This window comes from Lynx canadensis, chromosome E3 (assembly GCF_007474595.2).
Source record: "Lynx canadensis isolate LIC74 chromosome E3, mLynCan4.pri.v2, whole genome shotgun sequence".
In the NCBI taxonomy this organism is placed as follows: domain Eukaryota; kingdom Metazoa; phylum Chordata; class Mammalia; order Carnivora; family Felidae; genus Lynx; species Lynx canadensis.
Window position 1 is genome coordinate 3,754,887 of NC_044318.1, and position 14,710 is coordinate 3,769,596.

Here is a 14,710-nt window from a genome sequence, read left to right on the forward strand (position 1 = left end):
GAACGGTTGTTGTGATTGTGTGAGAGTCACTGTGCTAACAAGTGCTTTCCTTGAATCAGCTCCTTTGATTCTCCAAATAACCCTCCGACAGAGGTAGCAGCATTCCTGCAAATTGGGAGTCCCTACATAGCTTGCCCAAGGTTCCTCAGTTCAGAAATCACAAAACTGAGAACTGAATGCAAAAAGGTCAGAAACCAAAATCTACACAGTCACCCAGTACACTATACTGCCAAAGGGTAAGGAAGCCCCACAAAAAAAGCTGAAAGACCAAAAACAAAGTCGATGGTCTTCATCGTGAGCCCTAAAATACCAGCAACAAAAATGTGTCAGAGTCACAGAGGATTTTTTTGAGAAAAACATCAAGGTATGAACTAAAGTCATTTGGTCCTCTCACAATAAACGTGCCACGTTTACCACAATTCCAGTCTGAGTGGTTGCACACGCATGAGAACACGTGTTTGGGTAGCATGTACAAAATCCTCGGGTTTCCTATCTTACAGCTTAGGGAAGCAGTTCCCAAAGTGTTTCTGCACACCCCCAGAGGTCTCTGAAACCTTTGCAGGGCACCTGTGGGGTCAAAACTATTCCCATAACAAAACCAGTACTTCATTTGCCTTTTTCAGTGTTGGCACTGGCACCGATGGCACAAAAGCAATTGTGGGTGAAACCGTGGGGACTCAAGGCAGCCGTTCCAGACCGTGCATGGTGCCAATGTGTTCTTTACTACCACGCACTCGAACAAGGGGGGAAAAATACTCGGTTTCACCTAAGAAGGTCCTTTGATGATGCAGTAAAAATGCAGAATTGTGTTAAATCTCAACCTTGCAGGACTGACAAAATGGGACGCACGGCCACAGCACCGCACACCGCACACAGCGGCACACACAAGTGCAACGGCGTCAAGAAGGGCACCACCCTGCAGCTGCCTGGGCTGCTTTTTGGATGGAACATCATTTCTAGTTGACCTACAAACTGTGGTCACTCAGACTAGCGTATCTAGCAGACTGTTCCTGAAAAATGAACAAAATGAGTCTGTCGCTTCAAGGAAAACAGCTGACAGTATTTGCTGGTGACAAAATTCAAACTTTCAAGTGAAAACGAGGACTAGAAAGCTCCTCTCTGACACTGGGAAGTCAGCACCTTCCCGTATTTAAAGACTTTGCCTGGGGCGCCTGGGTGGCGCAGTCGGTTAAGCGTCCGACTTCAGCCAGGTCACGATCTCGCGGTCCGTGAGTTCGAGCCCCGCGTCAGGCTCTGGGCTGATGGCTCAGAGCCTGGAGCCTGTTTCCGATTCTGTGTCTCCCTCTCTCTCTGCCCCTCCCCCGTTCATGCGCTGTCTCTCTCCCAAAAATAAATAAACGTTAAAAAAAAAAAAAAATTTAAAGACTTTGCCTAGGCCAACATTTGGAAGACCTGAGTAACTCAAGAAACCACTATTTTCCAAATGACCAATGCATTATGTTACAAAATCATACCTGGGTAAATATTCATTCCAAAATAAGTGGGGTCTCGGGGCACCTGGCTAGCTCAGTCAGTAGAACGTGTGACTCTCAATCTCAGGGTCGTGAGGTCAAGCCCCACGTTGGGTGTAGGGCCTATTTAAAAAAGAATAAAAAGGGGCGCCTGGGTGGTTCAGTCGGTTGAGCGTCCGACTTCAGCTCAGGTCACGATCTCGTGGTCCGTGAGTTCGAGCCCCGCGTCGGGCTCTGGGCTGATGGCTCGGAGCCTGGAGCCCGCTTCCGATTCTGTGTCTCCCTCTCTCTCTGCCCCTCCCCCGTTCATACTCTGTCTCTGTCTCAAAAATAAATAAACGTAAAAAAAAAAAAAATTAAAAAAAAAAAAATGAGGGTTTAAGAGCACACCAAAAACCTGACCAAATAGGATTTCAGATTCCATTTTGTAACTAACCTTTAAGATACAACCACTTATTGGGTGTTGGTGCAGAGTCAAAGAAAAATATCCACAATTACCTAAAAAGGCTATTAAAATCTTCCTCTGTTACCCAAATAGGTATCTCCGTGAAGTCAGACTTTCTATACTTTCTCCAACTTACTGCAAACCAATGCTAAAGTAGTTAAGAAATTCCAGCTGACGCACTTAAAAATGGTTAAACTGGTAAATTTTTAATGTGTATTTTAACAGTTTTTTTTACGTCAGCAGTTTCTTATTAACCTGGACATTTCTTTTTCTTTTTAATTTTTTTTAATGTTTATTTATTTTCGAGACAGAGACAGACCATGAACAGGGGAGGGGCAGATAGAGAGGGAGACACAGAATCTTGAAGCAGGCTCCAGGCTCCGAGCTGTCAGCACAGAGCCTGACGTGGGGCTTGAACTCACGGACCGTGAGACCATGGCCCGAACCAAAGTCGGATGCTTAACAGACTGAGCCACCCAGGCGCCCCTAACCTAGACATTTCTTAATGGCAAAAATGTAAAACTACCACTCTTGTCACCAAATTTCTCTGACTTTGAAAATATAGTTAAATTGTTGGATCACTATAATGTATGTCCCAAAGTAAAAAAACACGGTACGTGAACTATACTGAAATTTAAAATAAAATTTTTTAATAGTTCTATTTTTGAACATGTAATTTTTTTTTAAGTTTACTTATTTAGAGAGAGACAGAGTAGGACGAGAGTCACTATGCACTATGCTAACAAGTCCTTTCCTTGAATTGCTCAGGGGGCAGAGAGAGGACAAAGGGAGAATCCCAAGCAGGTTCCCCGCATTCAGTGCACAGAGCCCAACATGTGGCTCAAACTCGCAAAACCACGAGAACACAACGTAAACCACAATCAAGAGTCGAACACTTAACCGACTGAGCCACCCAGGAGACCTGAACTACAACTGGTTTTATAAAAATGTTATTTATATTAACATACGATGGGTATAATGGATTATTGTTTTGAATTAAGGGAAGATTCTCTTAAACATCTCAGTTTGTTTCAATTTCTAATATGATAAATATCAATAAGGCACATAAACAAGCCCTCTTTAGTTTCTACAGTAATTTTTAGGGGTGTAGAGGGGTCCTGCAACCAAACGATGGGCTGACAGAGAGGCTCATAAGGTGGTTACAGCAGATCCTGCTCATCGCAGTCCCAGAACCCACCCCCCTAGCAAAGCTGCTCCTGTCCCTCACTCCCTTTCAGGTTCTGCTACTGCCACTATCAGCACCAGTCTTTGGGGGACTGACCTTCCAGCCTATTCTAAGGACATAAGCTCTCTCCTTACCTCAGCAGAGCATGCGGGGCATTCTCTTACGAGCATAATACAGCAAAATGTTGGAGAAAACAACAAAAACCTGATTTACAAGACCAACCAAGTTTTACAAAGTACAATTTCGCTAAAGCTGACCCAAGGTTGGCCACAGGTTGGCTTGGCTGGTACAGTCTACCAGGGCATGAATAAGACTGACAAATGTCATGGCCTTATCCAGCCTTCCTAGGGGAAGACCACCCTTGCCCTTGGCCCATTCCTCTGTCTGTGGTAGTCCCAGTGAATCTGGGAGGCACTCGGTTCCCTCACCTCCTGCATTAACATCTTAGCCTGGCCAGTCTAGAACTGACGTGGCAGTGCCCTTCCTTTTTGAAAAATTCTCACCTGCTTATAAAATTCCCTCCAAGGAGGCTAGTTCCTGCTGGGGAAGAAAGCTCTTTAAGTGTCTCATACGCAAAGTACAAATGATGCCATGAGTCACATGGATGAGGAGCCTCTCGGTCTGGCTCTTTTCATGGTCAGCAGACTCTTATCACCACCAGCAGAGGGGACCTGTGGAACTCTAATGATTAATGATCACTGTCTTATAAAAATCCCAACAGAAATACTGATATTGAACTCACCAACCGAAAGAGGAAAATTTACGCACATGCACACATGATAGGAAATTCACTGTTTTCTTTCACTGCTGTAATTATTCTTCCACAGAAAAATACACAGGTGACCTTGACCAGTAGGTAGGAACACAATCATTATTTGAACCAGGCTGGCTAGTAGAGAACTCTGAAGTTTCTTCACTTATGCTATTTGCTTGTTTTTAGTTTTCCCCTTAGTTAATTCTATCTGAAAAGATTACCCTCCTTCCTTCTTCATTCCACCTACCATTCACCAAACCATATCCTTAACTTTCTTTGCCAAAGGCTAATTCTGTTGAAAAGCTGGTCCTCAGAATTAACAGCTGTGTGCTCTTTGCTGGAATGCACAAAATTTGGCCTGAAGGAGCCTGAATAAATTGTCACCGGGGGCTGCCTGAGCATCAACTCCACAGGTGTTGGTTGCCTCCAATCCTGGATGTCAAGCCAAATTTTCTGCTCCATCTTATCTCTGCCACTTGCTATCCAAGAGCCTATGGTTCAACGCGCACAAGACAGCCCGCTCTAGGGTGCAGGTGAGCACAGGCTTTCTCGTGGACGTGACTTAAGAGTAGGCACTGAGCTGTCAGCTCCAGGCTAGCTCTACAAGTGGCAAGGGTGCGAGCTGAGGTGGGAACAAGCTGTCCAAGCTGTCAGGCAAAACAAGCAGTGCACCTGAGCAAGCAAACTGCACCTAAAACTGGCACCTGGCTCTTACATGCCAGGGGGCAGGGAGCTAGGGGCCCAGACTGCCAGTTTGGGCTAGCCGTGGGCAAAGGCTAAAAGCAGAGTGCCTCAGCGCCACCCCTCCCCCATCAATTTGAGGAATGGCCCCAGCAGGAGGCCAGACAAGAACTCTTCGAAGTGCTACCTATTAGCACTTGGGGAAGGTCTTGGTCACTGGCGCCAGTGGGGAATTATCTGCTTGAATGCTCATCAACAGATCTCTCCCCCAGCTGCTCCATGAGCCTCAAAAGTTGGCTTGGGAGGAAAGTCTTGTTTTATTTCTGCATCTAACAACGTGAAAGCTACCGGACACTCCCTTTGTAAAAACATGATCTGTCAATCTAGAGGACTGAGTGCCCTGTTTTATCTTCCTAATATTTAAGAAGGGAAAATTAGACATTGTAGACATCTTCTGACAGTTTCACCTTCTGTATTTGTGATTCTCTATGACAGGAAAAAAACAGCAGTTCCAGATAATCAATCCTCCTCATTCTTTTGGCTCGTGGCCCTCGGCAGAACAGAACAGCCAGCACCCCTTTGGGCCCAGTGGTTTGTCCCAGATGGTGTGAAAGGATGCATCTTCCTGTCACTTTGTACCACACTATTTCATCTTGTCTTTAATAATAACTGTCTCGGGGCGCCTGGGTGGCTCAGTCGGCTAAGTGTCCGACTACAGCTCAGGTCACGATCTCGAGGTCCATGAGTTCGAGCCCCGCGTCGGGCTCTGGGCTGATGGCTCGGAGCCTGGAGCCTGCTTCCGACTCTGTGTCTCCCTCTCTCTCTGCCCCTCCCCCATTCATGCTCTGTCTCTCTCTGTCTCAAAAATAAATAAACGTTAAAAAAAATTTTTTTTTAATAAAAAAAATAATAATAATAACTGTCTCTCACTTTTTGGATCATTTCCAAAATCCTATCTTTCAACCTTCTCTCTCAGTGACTGGCCACCCTGTCTAAAAGTACACACACACACACACACACACACACACACACACACACCATATCCTCCTTTTCGCTTTATGTGTTTTCCTTAAAACTTAACACGAAAGAAATGTTTTACTTATTTGCTTACTGTCTGACTGCCCCGTTAGAACAGAAGCACCAGGAGGGCAGGAATTTTTGTCTGTTTTGTTCACTGCTGTATCCCCAGCACCTAGAACTGTGCCCAGCACAAAATAACTTATTTGTTGAATGAATGAACACGCCAGGGATTCCTGGCCTGTTTCATATTCTACAACTCAATTTTTCATTCTCCATTCATTCCACAGAAACTTCAAAGGTCTCACTCATTTCTGACTCCAAACAGTCCCCAGGTCAACTCCAAAAACCTGAAAGGCCACTTCCCATTCAAATAATCCAGACTCTCATCTCCTAAATTGTCTGTTTAAAATGTTCTACCAAGTTCATCCTATTACTGAACATATCTGTTCACCACCTCCACTGCCACTGTCGCTACCTTGGTTAAGGCTACTATCCACCCTGCCTGGGACTTACTGAAACAACGCCCTAATCTCCCATCTCATACCTTCCAACCTACATTCCCTAGAACTGAAGGAGTAAGCTTTCTAAACTTGCAAATTAGATCACCTAAACCTCCTACCTAAAGCCTATCAGTGGCTCCCCTTGACCTACAGGATCTTATACACACTCCTTCCCATGTGACCCAAAGCCTTCCTTGTCCTAACGAACTACTGTACTTACAAATGCTCAACCCACCAAGAAACACAATCCTAAGCCTTTGCCCATGCCAATCCCACTCCACCGAATGTTCTTTTATCCACCTGGAGAGCCACCGCTCGGTCTCAGGCCCCACCTCAGTAGGTACACCTCCATGTAGTGCACACTCTATATTTAGAACTGTAAGCTTCCTGAGGTCAGGAACTATCGTGACCCCATCTGTGCATCCACAGCATGGGACATAAGAGCACAAAGAGTTTCAAGGAGTGGATATGCAGAAATAATCAAAGTCCACCCTTCCACAAACCCTTTCAGATAAATTACAGACCAGTAGCTACTTTTCACACTGCTAGTTTTGGAGTGTCCCATTCACCGATGTTCATTTCTACAGAGTCCTCTACTGGGTATTTTTAACCCCATTATAAAAACAGGGGAGCAGAGATAAAGGTTAATGCCCAACACTGTAGAGAAAATATCTGCCACAAACTACAAGACAGGCTAAAAGAAATTGTATTTGGGGTGCCTGGATGGCTCAGTCAGTTAAGCGTCTGACTTTGGCTCAAGTCATGATCTCTCGGCTCACAGGTTCAAGTCCCCACCTCGGGCTCTGTGCTGACAGCTCAGAGCCTGGAGCCTGCTTCAAGTGCTGTGTCTCCCCCTCTCTCTCTGCTCCTCCCCCATTCATGCTCTATGTCTCTCTCTGTCTCTCAAAAATAAATAAAAGTAAAATAAATAAATAAATAAATAAATAAATAAATAAATAAATAAGAAATTGTATTTTATTTTATTTTGTTTAAAAATAGAGGAGAGCATGAACGCAGTCCCCCACTACCACAAATTATGCAGTCAAGTTTCCCACATTTGCGGAAATCGAAGGGGTCAGCACATCCGGAGTGCAATGGGTAAATCTCATCCTGGAAAAACCAACTTCATGATCATGGTATCTCCCCTGTCAGCTAAGTATAGAAATTTTAAATATATAACTTTAACCTCATATATAAAAAAGGTTTTCTACAAACTGTGCTATCTTCTCAATTTAGCACATTTGTACAATGACAGGAGAACACTGCAGCTTCAAAAACAGACAGGAAGTTGTGTAGACATCCTATATTACTGGAGTCCTGTCCACAAAGGTTTCCAAAATGAGCTGAAAAAAACAAAAATCATGGTCTCAGGGAAACAGAGGAGGGAATACCATATGAAAATATCACTGTTTTAACTAAGCCTTCCATCTTTCCCTACCTCCCATCCAGGAGTAAAACTTTTCCCTATCAGTGTACAGAAATTGAAAGAAAAAAATTAATTTACCAAATTTACACTATTTGAAGTTAAAAAAATTCAAGAAACCCATTCTACCATTTTTTGAGACCCTTGACTTATAAATTGAAAATAAAATTACCCATAAATTAACAAAAATGAGTACTGCCAAAAAGTCAAAGACTTGGCGGCTTCCAGACATACTTAATGATGACATTTGTTTTTATTTCTGATATTTAAGTAATAACACTGTTCAAACTACCACTTACAAAACTGCTATCGTTTTCATAATGTTGTACAGCACAACTCCATTCCCTGGAATCTGTCCCACAGCCCCTGAGGACAGAGCCTGCAACACTCAGACCCTAAAGACGTCCAAGCGTCGAGCAGGGATTACATCCACACCGCACTCCACCGGCATCTTTAGACTCTGAGAGCAGGAATCCCTCTCCTACAGGGAAAGACAACTGCCATGGCAGAATCTCTCAGGTAAACTGTGAAAAGTAGGGTCTAATCTCATCAGTGTAGGTAGCATTGAGAGCTCTCTAGACAAGAGGGAATCATCAGGTGAAAATATTTCTCTTATATACCGATAAATTCTTCAACTCCTACAAAATTAATAGAATAAAGAAAAGTCAGAAGGATAAAGCACTCTTGCCAGTTTACAAGGGAATGACATGGAGAACTCTAATCACAAGCAGAGAAAGAAAACCACCTACTGTCTCTGATTGACACTATTGCTTCTCCCATCTCTGACTTGAGCTGTTACATCTCCCAAGGACTCTTTCCTGGAGCTTTTTACTGCATGATCACGCGACGTGTGGGCATCACAACACAAGAAGCTTTACACATACTTCCAAAATACAGGTTCTCCACAGCCCAGAGATCTTAGTAAAACATAAAGACTGTTTAAAAAAGGGAGGTGGGGGCGCCTGGGTGGCTCAGTCGGCTAAGCGTCCGACTTCAGCTCAGGTCATGATCTTGCGGTCTGTGAGTTCGAGCCCCGTGTCAGGCTCTGTGCTGACCGCTCAGAGCCTGGAGCCTGTTTCGGATTCTGTGTCTCCCTCTCCCTCTGACCCTCCCCCGTTCATGCTCTGTCTCTCTCTGTCTCAAAAATAAATAAACGTTAAAAAAAAAAATTGTTTTTAAATAAAATTAAATTAAAAAATAAAATAAAATAAAATAAAATAAAATAAAATAAATAAAAAAGGGAGGTGGATGTGGGAGTTAGGTGTTTCGAATCCTCACTTTCAGTCCCACTTGCTTATAAATCACTTCCCAGGTGTAAACAAAATTTTTGTCCTTTGTGAAGATAATAAAAATTAAAAAGCCCATTGAAAATAACAAGAATAACAGTACAAGCTTCAGACAGAGACAGGGACCAGGTACAAATCGGGAGGGGTTGGGGATGGCAGGGTTCTAAACACTGCTCTGGGCGTATTTCTAAAATGCTGTGGTCTATATGGTAAGACAAACACCATGATCAAAATGAAAGTTGAAGGCTGAAAATACATTTTTTAAAATGAGACTAAGGCAAAAGCAGTGTGCACTTGGGGGGGTATATAATTCTATCTAATTCTCAAGAGTCATGCAGGGCTAGGCCAACTTCCTTATTCCAGCAAAGTGAGGCCTCAAGGCGAGAAAGGTTTTATTCTTCACATCTTACACGTTTTGAAGGGACTGGGAGGCAATCAATGAACATAGACAATCAATTAAAGTACTTCCAAGTTCGGTCTGCTGAAGAGCTCCGAGAGCCTCTTACACTCATAGGACCTGCCCGCACAATTTCAGAAACAGTAACAGCTGACTGGCAGGATACCCATTTCCAAAGTTGTCCTTCCTCCTAAAGGTCTCATCTAGGTCAGCACTGCCACAGTGTGAACAGATCTGTGATATTTGACTCACCAGAGGAAAAGTCTCACCAGCCCTGAGATGCCCCCATGGTGAGGTGTCCTGAGACAACTGATCTGCCTCCAGATACTGACACTAGAAAAAGATTGTTTGGTTTTTATTTTCCCCAACACAAACAGGACCGGGGAGGAAGAGGACAAGGGAAAGAAATGCACATACCTTTCAACTGATCAGCAACAACGCTCTGGCCAAGCCGTTCAGTCACTCTCCCGTCTTCCATTTCGTACCGATCATCTAGGTATTTTGCAGTGGCCTCAGAAATGTGAACCTTGCCAGCAACTCCCAGCTGCTCCATGAGATTGGCCAAGTTCACATCATTGGACCACACATCGAATTTGAACCTCCTCATGCCCAAAATGCCACACAAGACGGTCCCCGTGTGAACCCCGACACGCATGTTCACCATCTCTTTCTTCTCCTGGCAGAACTGCTCGATGGCTCTGATCATGCCCAAGCCCATCTCAATGCAGCAGTAGGCATGGTCAGCCCGGGGCTCTGGACACCCTGCCACGCAATAGTAGCAGTCTCCCAGGGTGCTGATTTTCTCACACTTGGTCTCTTCACACAACCGGTCAAAGCGACCGAACAGATCGTTGAGGAGACCCACCAGGGCGTGAGCGGACTTATTGGCACTCATCTTGGTGAAGCCCACGATATCTGCAAATAAAATACTGACTTCATCGATCTGCTGCATTTTAAAAGGGCGGAACGCTATAGGGGCTTTCTGTATGGAAGACTTTTTCTTCCTGTTCTTGGGGCTGGAGGTGGCGTGCCTTTTGACAGAATTCTCGCTCTCCTCATCCCCCTGTTTCATCAAGTCATCAGCTATGATTCTTGGCATCACAGAATGAATCATCCTCTCTTTCAGGGCTTTTTCCACTTCCAGATCCTTTCCGTGCATAATTGACTGTCCCACCTTGAGAAAGGTGCTCCTGGATCTCACCTGGGACATGATAAAGAGGTGGATCCCAATGGCGTGAATGCAGACGTGGAGCAGGGCTCTGCTCAGCAGCTCCCAGTGTGGGGCCCCTGCTTCGGGTGGGGGAAAGCAGTCTTTGTCTCGGAAGTGATAGCCAAAGGTCTCAAAGAGAACAGAATAGGCCACTCCCAAACACAAGCTCAAGTACAAAGGTAAGTGCATGACGGTGTAGAGCAAAAAGAGCACTTCGATGCACATGGAAAAGCTCCCCACTTGAGACAAACAAGTGTCTGTGGGCTTGGTGGCGAGGGTGTGATTGGAGCTGTCAACACGTCCTGAGAGAGGCGTCAGAACCTGAAACTGGGCAGCCAGGGTCAGGGCAAACACCAGGAGGGTGAGAACCAGAGAGGTCCACACGTAATGCCGGGCATACACCTTGGTGAAGGTAAACAGAAAAAAGCCCCCACACACGACGAGGAAGCACAGAGCAGGGGCTACCATGACAATCAGTCGGGACCGCATGTGGACCCCAAAATAGATGCTCCAGAGAAGGCAGGCGAAGCCGATGTAGAAGAGCGCATACCGGAAGCGGCGCTGGGTCTGCGGGAAGCAGCGCTCCATGCAAGCCTCCTCCAGGTTCACCGAGTCGAACTTGGGGTCCCACCACCGGCTGGAGGCCCTCTCGAACAGCTGGGGCAGCTTCTTCTGCCTGCGCAGGCGGCCTCCAGCGCCCACTCTCCGGGGGACGCCCGCCGAGTCCCCAGAGCTGCTACAGCTGGAGGAGATGCTGTACTTGCAGTGCTTGGGGTGGCTGTTGGAGGACAGCTGCTTGGGGTTGATTTTGACCCTCACGCTGTTGCTGTCTCCGCTGGAGTCACAGCTCACCTCCGTGCTGTGGTGCTGCAGCAGCTGCTGGTGGGGCGGGGAAGCCATGTTGCCGAGCGCTCAGGACCTTCCCGGCCGGGGTCACTGGTACCTGTCGGCGAGACGACCAGAGTTACACCGGCATTTATCCCTACACAGGCGCACACTCCCCTGAAGGCCACGAGCTCTGCCAGCGTGCTCGGTGGTGGCCCCGGCGGTCTCCTCGGAGAGACACCATATGCTCACAAAAACTGCGGCTAACGTCTAACCGGGGCTCGCACCGTCCCGCCCCGAGGCCGCCCGCAACACTCGGGGAGGACCCGGCAGCCCCGGGCCGGCGGGGCGGCGGCGCCCCCCGAGCCCCCCGCGCCGCCCGCCCCGCGCACTCGCCTGCTCCGACCGCCGCGGCCCCGGACGCAAGTCCTGCCGAGCCCTCTCACGCCGCCGGCCGCTCTCGCCCGCGCCGCTCTCCCGCCGGCGGCGGCGGCGGCGGGCCCCTCATGCCGCGCGGCGCGGCGCCTCCCCTGCGTCAAAGGCCGGCGGCCCCGCGGGAGGCTGCGGGCCGGCTGCGAGTCCGCGGCGCTGCGGCCGTCCCCCGTCGGCGCGGCCCGTCTAGCGGGGCCTGCTCCCGGCCTCCGGGGCCGGCGCAGCGGGCGGGGATGCCCAGCGCCCCAGAGACGCCGGGCGCCGAGCGCAGGGCGCGGCGGGCGCGGGCCCCTCAGCCGGCCGCCCTGCGCGGCGCTGCGGCAGAGCCCGCTCCTGCGACGCCGAGCCGGGACGCCCGCCCGCCCACGCCCGGGGCGGCCTCCCGAACTAGCGACGCCGCCGCGGCCGCGGCCGCCGCCGTGCCCCGCGCTGCCGCTGCCTCATGTCGGAAGAGCCGCCACAGCCACAGCCGCCGCCGCCTCCGCCGCGGCCGCCACCATCTCCGGCCCCCTCCCCTCCCCTCCCGCTGTCACTGACAGACTCGCGCCCGCGCCGCCCCTCGCCCCGCCGCAGCGCGCACGCGCGGCCCTCGCACGCCGCCGCCGCCGCCGCCGGGCTCAGGGCACGCGCACGGTGCGCGCGCCTGGCCGGCGGGGCTTACAAGGCGGGGGCGGGGCGGGCGCGCTGAGGCTCCGCCCTCCAAGTCCTCCGCCCTCCGCCCCGGGGTCGACGCCGTGTCCGCGGGCTCTCCAAGGCTGCGGGACGTGCGGGGGCTGCGGGGGCGACGGGGTTCTGATGCACCCGTTTTCCTCCCGGCTTGGGACCCCAGGTCCGCTGGACGAAAACCAGGGGCTCCTGCTAGTTAAGGAACGGCCGGGGTGCGACGTTTAGGAAATCAAAATGTTCGCCTCTCTGTCAGCACACCCTTTTGTATAAATGCAAGTTCGCAACTATTGCATTTGCCGAAAAGGAGGTACCCCTTCCTCTCTAAGCAATAAGCACGGGCCCCGGGGGCACCAGCCCCTCCTTTAGCTTGCTTTCCCGCAACCACTGCAGTCTGAACCCCAGGCTCTGGTGCTGGGGGAAGGGGGTTTCGGGCCTCAAGGGGGGGCCACCAACGGCTCGCTCTTCCAGCCCCAGAGACTTTCCTTTCCCCTGCTTGGGTCCTCTCCCCATCCTCAGCAACAACTGCTTTTACCCTCCCACAAATGAAACTTTCAAAGGAGTCAGCTAGCTACCCAAAGCGCAGAACTATGGTGGCCTCCATGAATATTACCGGCAAAGTGTAAATACAGTCCTGTACTCCCTAGTGCACGAGTCCTGCCCGCCCCCCACACTTAGTACCTGCTGTCAATCACAAGGGTTTCTCCTCCTTCCTTCCCTCACTTTCCAGGCCCAGCCCAGGGCCCACGCCAGGTTTCACAGTTGATTTAGAAAATAAAATGTGGTCTGTTCACATAATGGAATATTACTCATCCATAAAAAAAAGAATGAAGTACTGATCCATGCAGCAACCTGGATGAAATTTGAAAACATGATACTAAGTGAAGAAAAACCAGTCAGGAAAGACCGCATATTGCATGATAGCATTTCCATGAAATGCCCAGAATAGGCGAATCCATAGGCAGAAAGCAGGTAGGTAGGTGATTGTCAGGAGCTGGTGGTGATGGGAATGGGGCTTGCCTGCTAATAGGGAAGGGGTTGCTTTTGAGGGTGATAGAAATGTTCTGGAACTAGATGGAGGTGGTGGGTACACAACACTGTCAAGGTACTAAATGCTCCTGAATTGTACGCTTTAAAATAGTTTGGTAAATATTATGTTTCATGTGTTTTACCATGATAAAGATAAAAGAATAACAAAAGTAACACAACATCATGACTGTGATATTCCTGCCAAAAGGACATAACCTTGATCTAACCACCAGAAAACATCAGGCAAACCCACGTTGAGAAATATTTCTTCCAAGTAATTGGCCAGTAATCATCAAAAGTGTCAAGGTCATGAAAGTCAAAAGGTGAGGAACTGTCCCAAATTGGACTAAATGGAACATGGGGTCCTGGTATTGTGAATGTCATTGCATCATGCCCATGTTAATTTCCTGGGTTTGATCAGTGTACTCTGATTGCTTACAGCGTTTACATTAGGGGAAGCCTGCTGAAGAGTAAAGGGGAACTCTCTAGTATTTTTGCAACTTTAAGTCTAAAATTGATTCAAAACAAAAAGTAAGAAAAAGTTAAAAATAAAACCTTTCTTGAGCATCAACAGTGTGCCAGACAACTCTGATGTATTCCATTTTTACAGATGAAGAAACAGATTCAGAAGAGTGCGTTGCACAAGCCAGTAAAGTAAGATAATAATAGTAAACTTACCCTGACTGAACATGTCGTAAGGGCTAGAAACCACTGGATGCTTTCACTTGTGACCTATTTGGTCCTTACCGCAACCCTATGAGGTAGATGTTATTTCCCTATTTCAGAGATGTGAAACTGGGGACTGACGAGTGATGTGCCCACAGTCACACAGTCTAGGGACAGAGCTCAGACTCAAAACCGGGTGGTGCTCTCAGTAGCCCTGGCACCACCCTCTGCAAGCCTCATGGTGGCCCTTTACCTGCCCCACCATCTCCCACACCAACACACCAAGCTGGACAGGAAGCCCTTGGAGACCGTGCTGAAGGTTTACATTTCCCCCATTTAATGCAACCCTGCACTCCTCAATAATCTGAAAGAGCTGTGTGATTTTCCTCCCTTCCCCTAATCATCTCAGTCCACCCACCATTTGTGGTGACTTTGACACTTGTAAATTAATTAGTCATGTCAGATTTTTAGGTGCGGGCATGATTTTAGATCATGCCCACCTTCCTCCTTCTCTCCCGTATGTCTTCTGGGAGCGTTTGGACAGCATTCTCTGTTGTTGAAGCCTGTATACTGCCAGAGCCTCCTTGATCTCTAGGTTAGGGTGTGAGTCATTCCTTAAGCCCTTGGGATTGGGGATAATGTTCCCGACACTATGCATTAGGCCCTGGGTGTCCAAAGATACACTATCTGTGACTTCAATGGGCTTATAGTAGCTGGGAAA

The 14,710-nt window shown here is 48.4% G+C and overlaps 1 protein-coding gene and 1 non-coding gene across 2 annotated transcripts in view; both read right to left on the reverse strand.

The window, feature by feature from the left end:
• Window positions 1-11,405, reverse strand: part of ADCY9 (adenylate cyclase 9) — a 122,773-nt gene extending 111,368 nt beyond the window's left edge. The window contains exon 1 of the mRNA XM_032591551.1: window positions 9,582-11,405. Coding sequence (XP_032447442.1) covers window positions 9,582-11,274 — 1,693 coding nt within the window. The 5' untranslated portion in view covers window positions 11,275-11,405. The remainder of the gene's footprint in view (window positions 1-9,581) is intronic.
• Window positions 7,055-7,218, reverse strand: LOC115504618. The gene has a single exon (XR_003965727.1). It is a non-coding gene; the product is annotated as a U1 spliceosomal RNA (small nuclear RNA).
• Window positions 11,406-14,710: the final 3,305 nt, after the last annotated feature.